This window comes from Silurus meridionalis, chromosome 5 (assembly GCF_014805685.1).
Source record: "Silurus meridionalis isolate SWU-2019-XX chromosome 5, ASM1480568v1, whole genome shotgun sequence".
NCBI lineage: Eukaryota > Metazoa > Chordata > Actinopteri > Siluriformes > Siluridae > Silurus > Silurus meridionalis.
In genome coordinates, this window is record NC_060888.1 from 9,673,120 (window position 1) to 9,694,455 (window position 21,336).

Below are 21,336 nucleotides of genomic sequence, written 5' to 3' on the forward strand. Positions count from 1 at the left end.
GTGAGCCCAGGGGCGAACTGTAGACAGGACGGACTGACAGATAGGGCTTGCAGCTCGCTCACACGCTTAGCAGTCACTAGAGCCACAAGCAGCACCGTCTTAAGAGAAAGAAATTTCAGCCCTATGCCATCCACCGGCTCGAAGGGGTGATGAGAAAGGGCTTTCAAAACCAAGGACAGGTCCCACTGAGGCACTAACCGCCGAGACACCGGCCTTATACGGCGTGCACCTTTCATAAACCGGCTAATCAAAGGGTGCCGACCCGCAGGTTCGTTATTAAACCCGACGTGACATGCGGAAATAGCCGCACACTTTCAAAGTAGAAAAAGCTCTCCCTTTATCCAGCAAATCCTGGAGAAAACACAAAATGTCTCCCACAGAACACTGGAAAGAGACAACGTGACCGCGGCCACACCACTCCTCAAAAACTCGCCATTTATTGTCATAAAGCGTGCGAGTAGACGAGGCCCTGGCACACTGGATAGTGTGTATAACCGACCGGGGCAAACCAGCCACACTCAAGTTCCACCTCTCACGGGCCAGGCCCAGAGAGCAATTCTGTCCGGGTGCGGATGATAAATCTCCCCGCCCGCCTGGGACAGAAGGTCCCTCCGTGGAGGGAGTGGCCAAGGCTGATCCGACAGTAGCTGAACTATTTCCGCGATCCAGTGCCTGGAAGCCCAACGTGGAGCTATCAGAATCAGTGACAAGCTGAGTTCCCTGACCCTGGCCAGGGTGGGGGAAATCAAGCTCAGTGGAGGGAACGCGTAGAGAAGAACGTTTGGCCACGGGTGGGCTAACGCATCCACACCCAACGGTGCATCTTCGTCCCTCAGAGAAAAGAACAGAGGACACTGAGCGTTTTCTCGCGAGGCGTGAGATCTCTGACGGCCCGGCCGTATCTCTGCCATATCTGCTCCACCACCTGAGTGTGCAGTTTCCATTCCCCGTACAGAGGGTTTCCCCTGGACAATAGATCTGCACCCCTGTTCCATACGCCTGGAACATGAGTCGCCCTGATGGACAAAAACCTTGTGTCGCACCACATTATCAGTTTCCTCGCCAACTGATGCAGCTGGAGGGAGCGCACACCTCCCTGCCGGTTGATGTACGCGACCACTGTGGAATTGTCTGTTTTCACTAACACATGTCGGTCCTTTACAAAAGGCAGAAAGTGCTTCAGTGCCAGAAATACTGCCAACAACTCCAAGTAGTTTATATGTCTCGGGATCAGCTGTGGTGGCCACACGCCGTTCACAGCTCTGCCCATAAGGGTCGCACCCCAGCCCTTCAAAGACGCGTCCGTCGTCATAGTAACTCGCGACGACACCGCCCCCAAGGGAATCCCCGACCAAAGCGTCGCGGGGCATCCCCATTGGCGGAGCGCTAAGACGCACGAATGTGTTATTTTTACCGGCCGATTGAGATGACGTCGGGGACATAAGCGCAACCGCGCGACCCATCTCTGAAAATCTCTCATCATGAGAAGTCCCAGACGCACCACAGAAATCACTGAGGCCATTAAACCCAGCATTCGTAGGCACACCCGGAACGGGACCATAGACCCAGCCCGAAAACGGGAGCGACACTGAATGAGAGATGCGATTCTCCTCTCTGTCAGCGTGACTCGATAAGAGAGGGAATTTATACTGAGTCCCAGATATTCCGCGCACTGCGCGGGACACAAGCGGCTCTTTTCCCTGTTTATTTTGAAACCCAAGCTGCAGAGATGAGTGACTACGCTCTCCGCATCTCTGACCGCTTGCTCTCTTGACGAGGAGCATATCAGATAATCGTCTATATAAGACAAAATCCGAATGCCGCTGTTTCTCAACGGCAAAAGAGCCGCCTCCACACACTTGCTGAAAGTTCTCGGAGCGAGAGACAGTCCGAACGGAATGGTTTGAAACTCGTAGGCAGTGCTTCTGTGCGCAAACCTCAAATATTTTCTGTGTGACGGGTAAACGTCTATGTGAAAATACGCGTCTGACAGATCGATCGTCACAAACCAATCGTTTGGACGGATCGACCGACAGAGTGCTTTGTGTGTCAACATTCTGAATGAATATTTTCTCAGGTGTCTGTTTAACACACGCAAATCCAAGATCGGACGGAGAGATGCGCTCCCTCTCTTCGGGATCACAAAGTACCGGGAGTAAAAACCCTGACGGCTTTCCGCCTCCGGAACAACTCTGATTGCCCTTTTGCTCAAAAGAGAGTCGATCTCGGTCGTTAGGACGCGAGCCGACTCCCCTTCGGCCACCGAGATCACCACACCGTTGAATCTGGGCGGTTTCATTGCGAATTGAAGCCTGTATCCCCGTGAAACCGTGTTTAAAACCCACGAAGGAACCGCGCATGCGCGCCAATTGACGAGGTGCGCAGAAAGGGAACCTGCGCGCACACAACTCTGGTCGCGCATTGATGACGTCACAACCGCCGCCGCGCAGGGCTTTGCCGACAGAGCGAGCGCGCCCTCCAGTGGTAAAACTGGGGGGGTGCACGCCGGGGTCTCGGGATTTTCGCACACTATCGCCACATTTATTGTGTTTTGTATTGTAGAACACATCGCCCTCAGCCCGTGGCTTGGATGCGATGATGTCATCTTTATTGCGCAATCGTCTGAACTGACGTGCGAGGGAACAAATGTGGGAGTGCTTGGTGACACTGAACATTTTCCCTTAAGCCTCGAACTCGAGGAAAAACTACAGAGGAAGCCCTTACGGAACTTAGAACCGGGCTGTGTTCTCTTCTCCTTTTCTTCGCCAGCGGAGAAAGGAGGACAAGAGAACATTCGCGTGTTAGGTCGCACGCTTCTTCTTCCGCTCCTCGGGGTGGGGCGGACGGTTTTTAGCCGCCGCGGCCGCAAATGAATGCTTTCCCCACGGTCCCGATCCATCCGATCTCGGACGTTGACCAGCTTGCTGTCCGCCGAGAGTCGACCTTGAGCTCCTAGCGTGTATCGGTCTTCCTCGCAGCCGCTGCTGCGGCAAAACCCGTCGCGCTGGCTGAGGGGGCGTGCTCTGAGACAGCTTACGAGGCAAACAGAGGTTGAATGCTTCGTCCTCCTGTTTCCTGAGAGTGCTGATTTCTCTCATCTTCTCTAGAGCAGGACCGAACAGACCTTTAGCGGGGTCGTAGGCAGCATCCATGACGTCCGCTTTCTGTGTGTCGCCCAAGCCTGACAGGTTGAGCCACAACGCTCTCTCACCTGACACAGCCAAACCCATCACGCGGCCGCAGCCCTGAACTGCGCCTCGTGAAGAGCGGAGAATTAGGTCGTTCACCACACAGATCTCGTCCCAAAGTACCGGGTTCGGTACTCCCGTGTCGAGCTGTCGTCCCATCTCCTCTAAAATCTCCGCCTGGTACGCGGACAGCAAAGTCACCGCGTTTAACAAGCACACTGACTGCGCTGCGTATTGGTACACCCTCTGATGGATGGACGCCGTCAATCTCTCGATTTTCCCAGGCAGCGCAATTTGAGAGGAGGCAGATATGGAACGCCGATTCGGATGGAGGTGATAAGCCACTGAAGGCTCCACGGCTGGGGGTCCGTCAACCCCAGCTCTTCCATCCCTTGAATCTCCAGCTTGGAGCACCCTTTTGCGGGAAGCTTGCTTTTGAAGGGGCTAGACCAGTAGCGAGACATTTCCTTCATGCAAGCTGGCACGGCGGGCAGGAGCTGTCTAGCGGCGGGTTGAGCAGGCGGCAGCCTTTTCCCGTCGTAAAGGTCTCTCACCGCTCCCTCCGCGTCCTGGGCCGTGGGCCAAGCTAGTCCTAACCGCGCGGCTCGTTTGCATACCTCGTGCAGGTTACCTTCGGCCTGTGAGGTTGCATCGCCCGCGCTCTGGGGTCTCGACTGTTGGGCCGGGAAGGGACCACTGTCGTCCTCATCCTCGTCCTCCATATCCAAGTCGAGGAGGTCTGAGTTCGCGTCTGCGTCCTCGTCGCACGGTCGCTCCTCATCCTCCGCGAGGAGGTTATCAAACAGAGGCGGCATGACCGGCGATTCGGCCTCCATCAGGTCCGCCCAGCTCGTGGAAGCTCGCGGCTGATGTTCAACGACTGTAGACCTCGCGGCGGCGCCGGACAGACACGGGTCCTGTTGGTTAGCCACCGCTACTCTCAGCCGTCTCTCCAGATGTCTCACCGGCAGCGACGCGCAGTGAGCGCATGCTTGAGGGTCCGCGAGCGACGTTTGAGCGTGCTTCGGGCCCATGCACGTGATGCACATCGGGTGAGGGTCCCTGCCCGAGATGGTCGCTCCACATGATGATGGACACGGGCGGGATACAACCTCCCTGATCTTCGACTCATTCCCTTTGGTGGGGGGGATGATCGTAGACATGGCTGAGTACGGTAATATTAGACTCGTCACAACACGTTAGTCTGCCGATGTTCGCAGGGTAGTTAGCCCTCCGAAGGCTTTGCCTCGACGCGCTAAGCCTGCAATAGCTTGACGCTACTACGTCCCTACCGTGTAACTTAATACCCAGCAGGTGGAATAGGAATAGCTCGCCTCGACGCGGACGCTATTCCGTGATGTCGCTCAGCACGATTCCGTACGACTGACCTCGCGTTCGGTGGCGGAATCCAATGACGGCCCGCACGATGAACAGTTAAGCGAAACCAGCCGAGAACAGGAAGTGCTGAGAGAGCTAGTGTAGTCCCTCACGGGAAGAAAGCGCGAATGATGTTAGAAGGGGTCGACCTGAGGGATAAAGGTGGGGCGGAGCCTGATCTCAGGTCGACCTGTCTGTCAAGACAGACGTGGTGTCATTAGAGCTTCCGTAGTTGGTCACGCCCAAAGCGATTCCCATAGTGAAACACCGAGCGAAGTTAGAAAAAGAACTGCTATTTGCAGTTTATTATTATTAATAGCTAGGTGCTAATTTATTGTTACCAATGTAAGCATTGTTGGATGAAGTTGTTTAGGCTATGGATTTTACTTGGTTTGTGTTGGCTTTAGTCATTTAAACGCAGTCAGTTTTTTATTCTGTTGTTTAATAGTCATGATCATGATGTGCTGTGCAGGCTTTCTCCTAGCATTTTTGACACTTAGTGGTCAGTGCAGACATTGGATTGTAGACACACACTTTTTCTCAACCTTATTGATTTTTCAAGATCTGTCTGTTTTTGTTGATATTGCCAGTAACAAAATCTAAGCAAGTTTAATGTGAACAACCCATAACTTGTTTTTCTCTTCAAGTCTACTGAGGTGTGTGCTTGTATGTGGATAGAAGGGTGTATGTTGTATAGAACTATAAGGAGCGCACAGTAAGAGGTGAATTGCTCGAATCTCGCAGCACGACTCTGTGTTAGAAGAACAGTGGAGGAACATAACTGTGTTTGGTTGATGTCCAGTACTGCAGAGCAATCTCTAAAATTCAAGAAAGCACTTTTCAAAGGGTTGAGAACCATTAGAACTCTTGGCACACTTTTGAGGCTGCTTACACGTTGCTCTCAGTCATCTCCCTCCTCCACAATCTTTCACTCATCAGAAGCTGTGAGATAGTAGGATGAGAGACTGTGCTGCCGGGAGGACGGCTGTGAACATGTTCACATGCGGAGTGTCTTTTCTCACATCTCCACATAAGCAGGCTTTTCTACTGCAAAGAAGTGTCTATTCCTACCCGCTTTAGTACGAGGGAAAGATCGCATTGATAGAACAATGTCAAATCTATGTAGGACTTTTCTTGTTCAGCAGGATTGTAGATTGCATCAGTAGACTAAAGTGCAAAATCACAAGTCAATTTGAAATAAAAAATTTTTTTACCCAGATTTGCTGTTTGAACATCCCATTCCAAATGTAGTCCTCGTTTGTGTTATCAAAATCTCCACTCTTCTGGTTAGGCTTTCCATTAGTCTTTAAAATGTGGCTGTGGAATACTATTTTTATTCATCTGAGTAAGCATTAGTGAAGTCAGACACTGATCAAAATGGCCTGGCAGTCAGTTTTCCATTTTACAGTGTTCAGTGGGGTTGAGATTAGAACTGGAAAAATAACTTGTGGGTTGTGTAGAAGATCCGCATACAGTATGGGTATGGTTAGGTGTCCAAATTTTGGCTATACAGTGTGCAGGTCTGTCAGAATGTGACCCAATCCATCCTACAGCATTCTATTATATAATGTAAAGCCACCTTTTATTTGACCGAAGAATCTGTGTTGAGAACATAATTTTTATAATAGAAATCCATTCTAATGCTGATGTCACACTTTTTTCTGTTCATTATTCTAATACACTAATTTTAGTATTTTATGAATACCTGTGATGTGCCAGGAAAGCGTATTATGTCACATTTAATCACAGTGTAGCTTCACACTAATGCTTACATTATCATGAGAACCCTGTGGTGGTAGTGACATAGTCACTGTCAGTGGTTATGACATAGGACATATGATTGAGTGTGTCATTTCAAATCCCAGGATCAACAAGCTGCCACTCCTGTACTCTTGAGTAAGACCCCAACCTTAACTGCTTAGTTGGATAAATAAGATATTTGTAAGTCATGCTGAATGAGAGCGTCTGTCAAATGCCATTAATGTAAATGTTTTTCCCCCCACACTTACCCACAGCACACACACTACATATTTTCTTTCATGCACATATGAGGTCTTGGTTTGACACTTTAGCAGTTGTGTCAAGTGCAAGTTTTGTAGGGTCAGTCATTGTATGTCTCTCTGGTGGACTGCTTCTGCATGTCCTAGGAAGCACATTGATGTTTTCGCTGCTGCTTATATATACAGTTGGTACCAGAAGTTTGAGGGGATTAGTGAAAATGTTTCTACTGTTTTGTATTATATTCTAATGCATTAAACAATTTGATTAAGAATTATAAAATTGACCACTACTTAAGTAAAAAGTAAAATCTTTGAAATGTCTACAATTAAATTTTAGGGTTTCTTAATATTTGAGGAAAACAGGCATGGGGAAAGTCTGAGCAAAACAACTCTCTTTTAAAAAGAGCTGTTTATTTAGCTAGTATGCTAATGTGTGCTAATTTAGCTAGTGTGCTTCCTGATTACCTTGCTAACATTGTCTTGATTTATGCATGAATATGAGCCTGAAGAATGGAGAAAGAGTGTGCCGGTACCGATCTTTAAAAATAACGGAGATGTGCAGACCGGCAGTAACTACAGGGGAATAAAGTTGATCAGTCACACCATGAAGTTATAGGAAAGAGTAGTGGAAGCCAGGTTGAGAGAAGAGGTGACCATCTGTGAGAAGCAGTATGGTTTTATGCCGAGGAAGAGCACTACAGACGCATTATTTGCTTTGATAATGTTGATTGAGAAGTATAGAGAAGGTCAGAAGGAGTTTCATTGCATATTTGTGGATTTAGAGAACGCGTACGACAGGGTGCAGAGAGAGGGGTTGTAGTATTGTATGAGGAAGTCAGGTGTGTCAGAAAAGTATGTGAGGGTAGTGCAGGACATGTATGAGGACATTGTAACAGTAGTGAAGTGTGCAGTAGGAACGACAGACTGGTTCAAAGTGAAGGTTGGACTGCAAGAAGGATCGGCTCTGAGCCCTTTCCTGTTTGCAGTGGTAATGGACAGGTTGACGGACGAGGTCAGACAGGAGTCTCCCTGGACTATGATGTTTGCGGATGATATTGTGTTTTGTGATGAGAGTAGGGAGCAGATTGAGAATAGCCTGGAGAGGTGGAGGTACGCGCTGGAGAGAAGGGGAATGAAAGTCAGTAGGAGTAAGACAGACTACATGTGTGTGAATTAGAGGAAAGGCAGTGGAGTGGTACGGTTGCAGGGAGAAGAGCTGGTGAAGGTGGAGGAGTTCAGGTACCTGGGATCAACAGTGCAAAGTAATGGAGAGTGTGTTAGAGAAGTGAATAAAAGAGTGCAGGCAGGGTGGAGTGGGTGGAGAAGAGTGGCAGGAGTGATTTGTGATAGAGTATCTGCAAGAGGGAAAGGAAAAGTTTATAGGACTTTTATAGGAGGTAGCAGAGCTGAAGATGTTGAGGTTTTCGTTGGGAGTGACGAGGATGAACAGGATTAGAAATTAGTTTATTAGAGAGACAGCGCATGTAGGACGTTTTGGAGACAAGGTAAGGGAGGCGAGATTGAGATGGTTTGGACATGTGCAGAGGAGGGACATGGGGTATATTGGTAGGAGAATGCTGAGGATGGAACCACCAGGAAGGAGGAAAACAGGAAGGCCAAGGAGGAGGTTCATGGATGTGGTGAGGAAAGACATGCAGGTAGTTGGTGTGAAAGATGTAGAGGACAGGGGGGTATGGAGACTGATTATCCGCTGTGGCGACACCTAATAGGGGAAGCCGAAAGAAGAAGTGCTCTACAAAATGTATTTTGATAATGATAATGATTATTATTTGAAAGGGTTTTTTCTTTTTTTTTTTATTATTTGAGTTGTGGGTATATATTAAACTGAAAATATTCAGATTCTTGAAACTGAAATAGCATGTAAGTGCTCATTACATCCAGGATAAGTGGGAACCACCAGGACATTCGCACATTCACACACTAATTTACACCTTGGGTGAACACGCATTTGGATTAGGGAGTGATTAGGGGAGACCTATGCTGGTGAATCTGTTCGTAAATTTAACCTAAGAAACCAAAAGGAAAACTTGGTATTTCCCCCTTGAAGTTGGAGGGACTTAACAAACGATCCTGGAGCAAACGATACAGTATTCTTGCTTGAGGAAATTAGCTCTATATGGAGCACGAACATGTGAAATAGAGGTCAGATGAGCTCTGGATACAGTACAGTACAGTATATGATATGTGAAGTGTGTGAGAAAGATGCTCTGATCCTGAAGGCTTTTCTAAATGGCGCACAATATTTGATAAATGTCATGTGTGTGCAAGTAAACTGTGAATTTATTTGCTGTGAGTGTAAAGCTCACTGCTAACCAACAGTTACAGGGTATCACATTTCATTCGAATTATATTTAGTGTTTATTGATCTACTCAGCCACAAGCTTACATCATCCTCCATCAATTCAATTTTATTTGTAAAGTGCTTTTAACAAATTATGCTGTCCCATAGTTTTAATTAACATTGAAGAGTGAGCCAGTGGCAAGGAAAAAAATCCCACAGATAATAGGAGGAAGTATCCTTGAGAGGAACCAGACAAAAAGGGGAAACCCATCCTCATCTGGGTGACATTGAACATCCATTCTTATATTGTAGTTCCAACATTTTTGAGGTAATCAGCTGTTCATTGATGGAGTCTCAATTGATGGAGTCTCAAGTAACTGTTCATAGTGATTGTAGTCCTAAACCTATAAGTTTATATTAATTACAGTTCAAATCCATCCTCATCGTTCTTGAGTTTAACCTTCCACAGCAACCTTATAGATTTTTATACTGTTCATGTGGAACCATTCATCCATCTATCCACCCCAAACTCATTTATGTATTCGTTCATTCATCCGTCTATCTATCCATCCACACATGCATCCGTCCACATCTCACCATTGATCATTTATTATTCGTCTTCCTATTTTGCTATTTATTTTTCCGCCTATTACTTCGTCCACTCGCTCTATTTATTTATTTATTTATTTATTTATTTATTTATTTTAAATGTTATTCATCACTTTATTAACCCATTCATCCAAGTTACTGAGGAAGACCATACTGCACATTTCACATACTAACCAAGTAAATTAGAGATAATCCAGATTAGGAATTGATAAATGAGAACGAATATGACAAATTAATTAACTTTTTAGACGGTTTAGACGGCCTGGTATCTCTTGGTGTGTTAGTGTGTGTTTTGAGGTGGAAGTTTAAGCACAGGGAATGTATCAAATGGAATGTGTAGACTGAATGAAAAATAAAGTGCAGCTAGTCTTAAAATTGTCAGGTAAGTTTTACTTAATGCTGTGGAAGGAACATCCATGAAACAAGTTCCTGTTATCTCTTGTGTTACAGCAGTTACAACCATTTATTCCCTCACCCGACTCTTAGTTTTTTCTTTGTTTTAGGCAAAAAAAATCCTGGATACTCTTTACAAAAATGCAGAAAAGTTTTCTTTCTTTGTGTGCTTATTAGATATACTTATGTGCCCAGCAGCTGCGAAAAAGAAATAGCTAGATATGAAATCTGATTGTTGATCTAGAGATTTGTCCACCCTTGGTATAGTGTAGCACTGGGTTTTTAGCTATTTTTAATAATTTTGCATCCAGATTCTTCTTCATCAAATAACTTTTTTAGAACATTCTTTTAAATATATGGTTTTCAATACAATTGCATGTGTGAGCTAGTATAAATGTGAAAATTGGAGAAGGTTTTTGGCTGTGTGGCTTTGTGTGTTTAACTGGTTGAACAACTACTGGTATTTTTACTAGATTTCCTAGATCGGTGATGCAAAAAGATGTTGATTGTCATCTTTTCTAGTTGTAGTTAAAGCTGTTTCTTCATCCAGCAGAGAATGTACAGATTATATAGTCAATAAAAATTATTGTATGTTTACAGCTTCTTTGTCAGGAATGAAAGTGAATACATAGTTACTGTATATGTGCAAAATAATAATCTGTGTGTCATATTACACTATTAATGTTCCAATTCTTACATTTCTGGCTGCAATGTTAACAGAATCTTCACCATGTTCAAATTCAGCCTCAGTATTCAGAGTTCTAGAGTGGGGATCCATTTCTTTAAATGCATGATTAGGCATCCTTGATGTACATGATCCTTTTTTTTTTACTTTAATCATGGGCTGACTCATTGGTAGCAGAGCTGTTTTACATCTCCAAGGGTCTGGGTTTGATCCGGAAATCGGGTTTCCACCAGATTTCCCCTTTAGGATTAAAGTATTTAGCCTTGTGTTTATTAGTGCTTGAGAATTTTCAGTGTGATGTCGGTCCATTGAAAAAGCAACTACAAAAAAAAAAAAAAGTGTATTATTGTGGTGTAGTGTATTGTGGTGTACTGTAGTCTAGTATAGTGTAGTTTAGTGTACTGTAGTATTGTACTGTGTAGTATACAGGGAGTGCAGAATTATTAGGCAAGTTGTATTTTTGAGGATTAATTTTATTTGAGGATTTAATTTGAACAACAACCATGTTCTCAATGAACACAAAAAACTCATTAATATCAAAGCTGAATATTTTTGGAAGTAGTTTTTAGTTTTAGCTATTTTAGGGGGATATCTGTGTGTGCAGGTGACTATTACTGTGCATAATTATTAGGCAACTTAACAAAAAACAAATTCATACCCATTTCAATTATTTATTTTTACCAGTGAAACCAATATAACATCTCAACATTCACAAATATACATTTCTGACATTCAAAACCAAACAAAAACAAATCAGTGACCAATATAGCCACCTTTCTTTGCAAGGACACTCAAAAGCCTGCCATCCATGGATTCTGTCAGTGTTTTGATCTGTTCACCATCAACATTGCGTGCAGCAGCAACCACAGCCTCCCAGACACTGTTCAGAGAGGTGTACTGTTTTCCCTCCTTGTAAATCGCACATTTGATGATGGACCACAGGTTCTCAATGGGGTTCAGATCAGGTGAACAAGGAGGCCATATCATTAGATTTTCTTCTTTTATACCCTTTCTTGCCAGCCACGCTGTGGAGTACTTGGACGTGTGTGATGGAGCATTGTCCTGCATGAAAATCATGTTTTTCTTGAAGGATGCAGACTTCTTCCTGTACCACTGCTTGAAGAAGGTGTCTTCCAGAAACTGGCAGTAGGACTGGGAGTTCAGCTTGACTCCATCCTCAACCCGAAAAGGCCCCACAAGCTCATCTTTGATGATACCAGCCCAAACCAGTACTCCACCTCCACCTTGCTGGCGTCTGAGTCGGACTGGAGCTCTCTGCCCTTTACCAATCCAGCCACGGGCCCATCCATCTGGCCCATCAAGACTCACTCTCATTTCATCAGTCCATAAAACCTTAGAAAAATCAGTCTTGAGATATTTCTTGGCCCAGTCTTGACGTTTCAGCTTGTGTGTCTTGTTCAGTGGTGGTCGACTTTCTGCCTTTCTTACCTTGGCCATGTCTCTGAGTATTGCACACCTTGTGCTTTTGGGCACTCAGTGATGTTGCAGCTCTGAAATATGGCCAAACTGGTGGCAAGTGGCATCTTGGCAGCTGCACGCTTGACTTTTCTCAGTTCACGGGCAGTTATTTTGCGCCTTGGTTTTTCCACACGCTTCTTGCGACCCTGTCGACTATTTTGAATGAAACGCTTGATTGTTCGATGATCACGCTTCAGAAGCTTGGCTATTTTAAGACTGCTGCATCCCTCTGCAATATATCTCACTATTTTTGACTTTTCTGAGCCTGTCAAGTCCTTCTTTTGACCCATTTTGCCAAAGGAAAGGAAGTTGCCTAATAATTATGCACACCTGATATAGGGTGTTGATGTCATTAGACCACACCCCTTCTCATTACAGAGATGCACATCACCTAATATGCTTAATTGGTAGTAGGCTTTCCAGCCTATACAGCTTGGAGTAAGACAACATGCATAACGAGGATGATGTGGTCAAAATACTCATTTGCCTAATAATTCTGCACTCCCTGTAGTGTACTGTAGTGTGGTGTAGTGTAGTGGGGTATTGTAGATGTGTAGTAGAGGTGTGGTGTGTATTATTGTGGTGTGCTGTAGTGGAGTATTGTGGTGTAGTGTAGTGTAGTCTAGTATAGTAGTGTGGTGTAGTCTAGTATAGTGTTCTGTAGTGTAGTGTGGTGTAGTGTATTGTTGTGGTGTAGTATAGTGTCTTCTAGTGTAGTCTAGTATAGTAGTGTATTGTTGTGGTGTGGTGTAGTGTAGTATAGTGTAGTGTATTGTGGTGAAGTATATTGAGGTATTATTGTGGTGTAGTGTATTGTGGTATAGTGTAGTGTAGTGTGTGGTGTGGTGTTGTGAAGTTTAGTGTAGTGTATTGTGGTGTGGTGTAGGATAGTGTACTGTAGAGTGTGGTGTAGTGTATTATTGTGGTGTACTGTAGTGTGGTGTTGTGAAGTTTAGTGTAGTGTATTGTGGTGTAGTGTAGGATAGTGTACTGTAGTGTGTGGTGTACTGTGGTGTGGTGTTGTGAAGTTTAGTGAAGTGTATTGTGGTGTAGGATAGTGTACTGTAGTGTGTGGTGTACTGTAGCGTGGTGTTGTGAAGTTTGGTGTAGTGTAGGATAGTGTACTGTAGTGTGGTGTAGAATATTGTAATGTAGCATAGTGAATTGTAAATTATCGTAGTGTTGTGTAGTGTATTGTGGTGCAGTGTAGTGTAGTGTAGTATACTGGTCTTGTTGTTTTGTTTCACTGTGGACTGTACCACAGTTGAAATGACCTGCTGCTTGACTTAAATTCATAATTCCTTTTTGGCTTTTGAAAATCTGATCATCTGAAATTAGTTTTCTAAATAGAAAAATAGCTTTTGTAAAAGTACTGAATGCTCATAGTAGTGTTTTTCAAACAAATGCTGGATAAATTTGATTTAAAAAAGAGAAAAAAAATAGATACTAGCTGTCATCAGTGATTTATTGGCTTTTTTTTCTCCAAAGAGATTTGTACGAAAGGATCTAACCCTGTGCTTTTTAGTTTAATTAGTTGCACCCTTTACAAAGAATGAGAAACATACTTATGAGTTGTTATTAAAGCTGACAGTGTGTTAGTTGGGACAAGTAGGGGCCTACCATGTGTGTGTCATCTCTGTTTTAATGTGCCATTACTGAAGAATTCACATGATTTATAATTTAACAGCTTTATTTCTCACGCACTTAAACATTTCTTCTTTACACCTCTGTCAGGTAACACATTCTCCTCTTTCCACTTTATGAATATCTTTTTTCCACACACATTCTATAATATGTGTGACATATTATAAAACACAAGACTTCAGTTTCAGCATGGAACTCTGTACAAAAGGATCTTAACTTATCTGAATTGGTTTCACTTGGAGTATTGAAATGAATTTAAAAGGATATGAGGAGGTGTGACTCAATTGATAAATGTTGTAAATAATTATTGTTTGTTAACCACAGTGTGTGTGTTTGTTGCTGTCTGTTTGCTTGTTGAAGCTTTGCTGCTCTGCTGGCTACAACTTTCTTGAAAAAGAGATATATTTCATAATCTTAAGCATTACCAGTTTTAAGTAAATGTAGGCCAAATAATGACAAAAACAAGAACTTTGTTAATTTTAAGAAGATAATGTATAGTTCCCCAAATCCAACCTTGAATTTGACACTGTAGACCTGTAAAGTGTAGCCAATATTTAGTTTTTTTCTGTATGTTGATTTTTGGCTGTTTAAAGTTCAGTAGATATACATCCATCTGTCCATCCATCCATCCATGCATGGTCCCTGTTGTTACAAATCGTGCAGTTCAGTTTGTACAGCACAAAAGATCAGTTTACTCTAAGTAAAACTGCAGGTAGTCCACTATTTACGATGGAGATACGTTACGACGACCCCATCTTAGGTCACAAATATCTTCAGTTGAAGATGGTGCTATGATTGTGACAGTTTTTCCTGCTTCATGCTGACTTATAATTTTCATTTTCTGCTCTGATGACTGATGGCTTTTCTCTTCTATTTTTCACTACAAGCAGGAGACATATTTGGGTGTTTGGAAGACATGCTTTTATCACTAAAATTGCTGTTTGAAACAGAAACAACACAGACAACTTTACTCCGTCGACCACTAACGAGAGTGGGGCATCTCACAGGGTGAGAGATACGCTCATCCCAGCTGCGCGTCCAACGTATCGTACATCGTACGCATCGTACGCTGCTGCCTGTTGCGTGAAATTGTCGAAACGCTATCGTCATCGTAAGATCGAACCATCGTACCAGTCTTTCATTGTCCAATTCTTGTGTGTTTTTTGCCTTTTAACTAGTTTGTTGCAAATATATATATAAAAAAAAACATGCATGTGAATATCCATAAAAGACGGTATATCATTTCTGTATAGGTAGAAACATACAGCAAAAATTTATTATACTTTTTTTTTTTTTTTTGTGCATGTGTGTGTCTAAATCAGTCAAAAGATTGTGATTTTAAAATCTAATCAAAGTCTCTGTAATTATCAAATTTGGCTTAAACAGTAGTTGTCATTTTATTATACGCTAACTGCCCGTAATTGCTTGAGCCATAATCCTCATGTTGTAGTTAAGCAGTTTGCTGGTAGTTTTGTAACACACAACACCCCCTCACATGCAATTCCTATTAAAGCCTCTAATGCGGAGCAGGAGGCCTCTGGTTCACTGGGATCCCAGCTGAGGTTGTCTAGGATTTTTTTTTTTTTTTGTGAACATGCAGCGATCTGTTCCTTTTGTCTGACTTCCAGATGCTGAGGAACAACAGCCAAGAACCTGAGAAAAGCACCAGCAAGCAGTTGCACAAATAAACAGTGCTATGTGTCTGGGTCTGGGATCGTTTCAGTCTGATGAGCTGTGTTATTAATGGCCATTTCTCGTCACACAGTGCAGAACTAAACAGTTTGAAATCATTTTTACCCTTACGGTGCTCTCTGGGATCTTACAGATGAATTTTGCACGCGTGGGTGCGTGTGTGTTTATGTACGTGTCTTATGTGAGCATCTGTGAGACGATCATTGATGCGAAGATTTGGAGAATGTACAAGTTTTCCAAGATTAAGATCTACATGGCTTTCCATGGAAAAAGTAGTGAATACTTGCAGAAAACCTTAGTCAGTGCTAGCTCAGTGTTTCAAGACCAAAGAAGGTTGTGAGTTCAAGTCATAGGGCTGCTAAAGAGTTCAGTTTATGATGAGAATTCCTTTATATACTCAGCTTAATAGAAAAAAGAATAAAAAGGACATTAGAATAGGACATTACATTAGCAGCTGCGCTACTGGGTTGTCCCCCAGTGTATATCATCTTGCGTCTTAATTTTCCATTTTATTGCCACACTAATGCCTTCGTTCAAATCCAGTATACCCCCCTCACTATCCCTTGTGCTGACAGGAGACTTTTCCTTAAGGGAAAATCCCTTCTTTATTAGCCCTTATGCTAGCACACGACAGAGCTTTTCTTTTAAGACAATGCCAGCTTAGATCAAACTTGTTAGCTTTGTGTTGACAGATATAGTGGCGACACACTTCCTAATCTTTAGTTGTGTGAAACCAGTGCTCGAGAAGTCATATCTTGTTTCTCTTTGGGGTTTTGGCTCGGCATTACATATTTCTTTGTTGACATGCCAGTGTTTTGATATTCTCAGTGTTTAATAGGCCATTTCATTCTGATACGGTGCCTTGCGAAAGTATTCGACCCCCTTGAACTTTGCGACCTTTTGCCACATTTCAGACTTTAAACATAAAGATATAAAACTGTAATTTTTTGTGAAGAATCAACAAGAAGTGGGCCACAATCATGAAGTGGAACGAAATTTATTGGATATTTCAAACTTTTTCAACAAATAAAAAACTGAAAAATTGGGCGTGCAAAATTATTCAGCCCCCTTAAGTTAATACTTTGTAGCGCCACCTTTTGCTGCGATTACAGCTGTAAGTCGCTTGGGGTATGTCTCTATCAGTTTTGCACATCGAGAGACTGAAATTTTTGCTCATTCCTCCTTGCAAAACAGCTCGAGCTCAGTGAGGTTGGATGGAGAGCATTTGTGAACAGCAGTTTTCAGTTCTTTCCACAGACTCTCGATTGGATTCAGGTCTGGACTTTGACTTGGCCATTCTAACACCTGGATATGTTTATTGTGAACCATTCCATTGTAGATTTTGCTTTATGTTTTGGATCATTGTCTTGTTGGAAGACAAATCTCCGTCCCAGTCTCAGGTCTTTTGCAGACTCCATCAGGTTTTCTTCCAGAATGGTCCTGTATTTGGCTCCATCCATCTTCCCATCAATTTTAACCATCTTCCCTGTCCCTGCTGAAGAAAAGCAGGCCCAAACCATGATGCTGCCACCACCATGTTTGACAGTGGGGATGGTGTGTTCAGGGTGATGAGCTGTGTTGCTTTTATGCCAAACATAACGTTATGCATTGTTGCCAAAAAGTTCGATTTTGGTTTCATCTGACCAGAGCACCTTCTTCCACATGTTTGGTGTGTCTCCCAGGTGGCTTGTGGCAAACTTTAAACGACACCTTTTATGGATATCTTTAAGAAATGGCTTTCTTCTTGCCACTCTTCCATAAAGGCCAGATTTGTGCAGTATACGACTGATTTGTTGTCTTTTGGACAGAGTCTCCCACCTCAGCTGTAGATCTCTGCAGTTCATCCAGAGTGATCATGGGCCTCTTGGCCGCATCTCTGATCAGTCTTCTCCTTGTATGAGCTGAAAGTTTAGAGGGACGGCCAGGTCTTGGTAGATTTGCAGTGGTGTAATACTCCTTCCATTTCAATATTATCGCTTGCACAGTGCTCCTTGGGATGTTTAAAGCTTGGGAAATCTTTTTGTATCCAAATCCGGCTTTAAACTTCTCCACAACAGTATCTCGGACCTGCCTGGTGTGTTCCTTGTTCTTCATGATGCTCTCTGCGCTTTAAACGGACCTCTGAGACTATCACAGTGCAGGTGCATTTATACGGAGACTTGATTACACACATGTGGATTCTATTTATCAACATTAGTCATTTAGGTCATCATTGGATCATTCAGAGATCCTCACTGAACTTCTGGAGAGAGTTTGCTGCACTGAAAGTAAAGGGGCTGAATAATTTTGCACGCCCAATTTTTCAGTTTTTTATTTGTTAAAAAAGTTTGAAATATCCAATAAATTTCGTTCCACTTCATGATTGTGTCCCACTTGTTGTTGATTCTTTACAAAAAATTACAGTTTCATATTTTTATGTTTGAAGCCTGAAATGTGGCAAAAGGTCGCAAAGTTCAAGGGGGCCGAATACTTTCGCAAGGCACTGTATATGTAGCTTGAGGAATTGATTTTCAAATCCCCTCAGTGACTGCAAAATGTCCAGACCCCGAGGTAACATTTCATGTCACTCCTTGAACCATGCTTTGTCGTTGGGGGAGATTTGGTGTAATTTACATTTGTGCCAAAACATTTTGTCCTGCCATTAGCATCACTTTTTTTTTTTAACTTGAGACAGACTACTACCTTTTTTCACATATAAAAGCTTAAATTGATCCTAACTGGGACCTTTCAAACAAGCGAGTTGAATATTTATTATATTTATTTAGTGTGAATAGGATATTTCTTTTTTGCTGTACCTCTGTTGATTGTGTAAGCAATTCAGTTATATATCACTTGGCATCACTGCATCATCTGTACCCTCGGAGAGAATGACGAATTGTATTTCTTTTAGATTTTAGTATTAATAATGATCATATGACTAAAATATTATAGACCAAAAAAAAATCCATTAAAGTAGTGATATCAACATCAGCTGTACTGAACAGAAAATAAGTGATTTTGCCTATTCCTAGCTCACGGTCACCTACAATTAGGTAATATCACTGTGATTGACAGGGGTAAGAGAGAACAAAATCCGTTCCAACCACCTGGCCAGTTTTTGCTCTCTTGGTTCCTGACCACAGATTCTTTTGGCATTGTCTGGACTTGCAATCTCTTCAAGCTACAATTACGGTTTATACTGTTTTGTTTGACTTTTCGTAAATTCATGAACCGCCTGGTCTTTAGAAATTCTTTTTTACTCTGCCATTTCCAGATATGCCTATCTGCACTTCTAAGGAAGGGTGTTCCTATTCAGATTCTGTGTGTGTGTGTGTGTGTGTGTGTGTGTGTGTGTGTGTGTGTGTGTGTGTGTGTGTGTGTGTGATTATGGTGCATGCCAGGGTGTCTCTCCAACTCACACCACCCAATCTCATGTCACCCTGAATTTACATAATCAGCAGCGCTATAAAAGCCCAAGTTTTAGCAGTTTGCTGGTCTGGAGCATTCAGGTGTGTTTTAACACAATGCCAAAAAGAAAAGACTTCAGCAATTATTTCAGAGAAGCTAATGTTGCTGCCCATTAATTTGGGAAAGGTTATAAGGCCATATCGAAACAGTTTAAAGCTCATCACTTAAGTGAGGAAGATTATTCACAAGTGAAAAACATTTAACACGGTTCCCAGCAGTGGACATCCCAGGAAATTCACCCCAAGATTAGACCATGCAATGCTTGGAGAAATTGCAAAAAATAAAATAATGCTGACACTCATTTCAGACTCGATGAGCATTAGTTAGCATGTTAAAACTGAAAGTTCATGACAGTACAATTAGAAAGAACTGAACAAGTATGCTTTTTTTGGAAGGGTTGCCAGGAGAAAACTCATTCTCTCTGAAAAGAATGTGACAGCATGGCTTAGGTTTGCAAAGTTGCATCTGAACAAACTGCAAGACTTCTGGAATAATGTCTCCAACATAGTGGAGATGTTTGGCCATAATGTACAGCACGGTGGTGGAGGGGTGGTGATTTGAGCTTGTTTGCAGCCACAGGAAATGGTCACATTTTATTCATTGAGTCAATCATGAGCTCCTCTGTTTTCCAAAATATTCTAGAGTCAAATTTGAGGCCATCTGTCTGACAAAATCAATGGCTGAAAAACAACAAAATAGCTGAAAAAGAACACAATCAAGGTGTTGCAGTGGTCCAGTCAAAGTCCAGACCCCCACTTGATTGAAATGCTGAGGCAGGACCGTAACAGAATAAACAAATGCCCTCAAACCTCAATGTACTGAAGCAATGTTGTAGAGAAGAGTTCCAAAAGTCATATAGAACACGATTACTTCTAGTTATTGCTGCTAAAGACGGTTCTACAAGCTATTGAATCATAACGTTTGCTTTGGATTCTCCATTTTGGCATTATTTTTGTAAAAAACAATGGCTTAGTGTAGCATGTCATGTGGTGGTGGTCATGTTCTGTGGTTGTATATACCAAGTTCTAAGGCCTGGTGAGGACCAGATTATGTTTATTATGTCCTGATATGTAAAACTATAGAATTCATAGAAAGTGTACTTTCTTTTTTACATGACTCTTTCTATATGCATTTCGGCAATGTCAGGAACTCATTCGTGTGTGTGTGTGTGTGTGTTTTGTGTGTGTGTTTTGTGTATTAGGCAGCCACTGAGAGAAGTTTCGGGGAGGATTTCCGAGGCGGCCTGGACAACGGAATCCTGTTGTGCGGGGGAGTACACTTCTGTTCTCTCTCATGCGTGCACACACACACACACACACACACACACACACACACACACACACACACACACACACATATATATACACACATACACACACACACACACACACACACTAGTTTGCACACACTCATTTACTCCATGTGAGCATGAGGTTTTGGCACAGTAGGAACATGCACTACAGTGCTGTTTTATTAGGAAATGATGAACACTCAAGAAAGGATTAATTAATAATCCATTGCACGTGAGAAGTCAAAGGTTTGAAAGTGAAGTGACCTATAAGTGACTCATTTTAACATTAGGAGATGGTGATGAAAGGGAGATGGATGGGGTGTGAGGAAAAATTATTGCCACTCAAATCTCCTCATCTGTATTTCATTTGTATAAAATATCCTGTATAATTTACTGATGCTTAGTGTGACATGACAAACAGTGACTGTCTGCATATTTCTACCAGAGACAGCACCTGTGTGTCTTAACATGCATGGAGCATATGGCATGTGTGTAATTTATATATACAGGAAAAAGATCCAAGAAGTAATAGTTTTGAAATAATTTTTTTCTGCATATTTAGGTAGAAGAAAATGCCAGCAATGGATCAGAGAAAAATATTTATAGTATTTAAAAATAATAAAATGCATGTAGAGACAGTGCAGCATTTGAATAGAATGCTAGGATGTGCTACTTTAAATGTGTAATGCAAGGTTTACACAAAATAATGTTGGTGCCACAGACAAAACAACCCATATTCAAGAATTGTTTTGGCTGTGGTGCATGAAGTATATTTTACTTGCTTATGAACAGGCTTTCAGGTTTGTGGACACCTGCACAACCTGAACATCCTATTCCACATTTAGTCTCCATTGATCTTCACTCTTCTGGGAGAGATTTGTGTTCCTTCAGCCACAATGGTGTTAGTAAAGTCAGGTACTGATGTGGAGTCTGGAGTACAGTCAATGTTTCAATTAATCAAAAAGGTGTTCAATAGGGTTAAGGTCATATATATATATATATATATATATATATATATATATATATATATATATATATATATATATATATATACAGTACAGATCAAAAGTTTGGACACACCTTCTCATTCAAAGAGTTTTCTTTATTTTCATGACTATGAAAATGTAGAGTCACACTGAAGGCATCAAGGGCTATTTGACCAAGAAGGAGAGTGATGGGGTGCTGCGCCAGATGACCTGGCCTCCACAGTCACCGGACCTGAACCCAAT

General features: G+C 42.6%; 1 protein-coding gene across 1 annotated transcript; it reads right to left on the minus strand.

The window, feature by feature from the left end:
* Positions 1 to 393: 393 nt before the first annotated feature.
* Positions 394 to 2,794, minus strand: LOC124386150. Its single transcript, XM_046849800.1, is given in 2 exon segments — positions 394 to 877; positions 880 to 2,794. Coding segments are annotated over 2 exon segments (2,274 nt in total). The 3' UTR covers positions 394 to 518.
* Between the last annotated feature and the right edge of the window lie 18,542 nt (positions 2,795 to 21,336).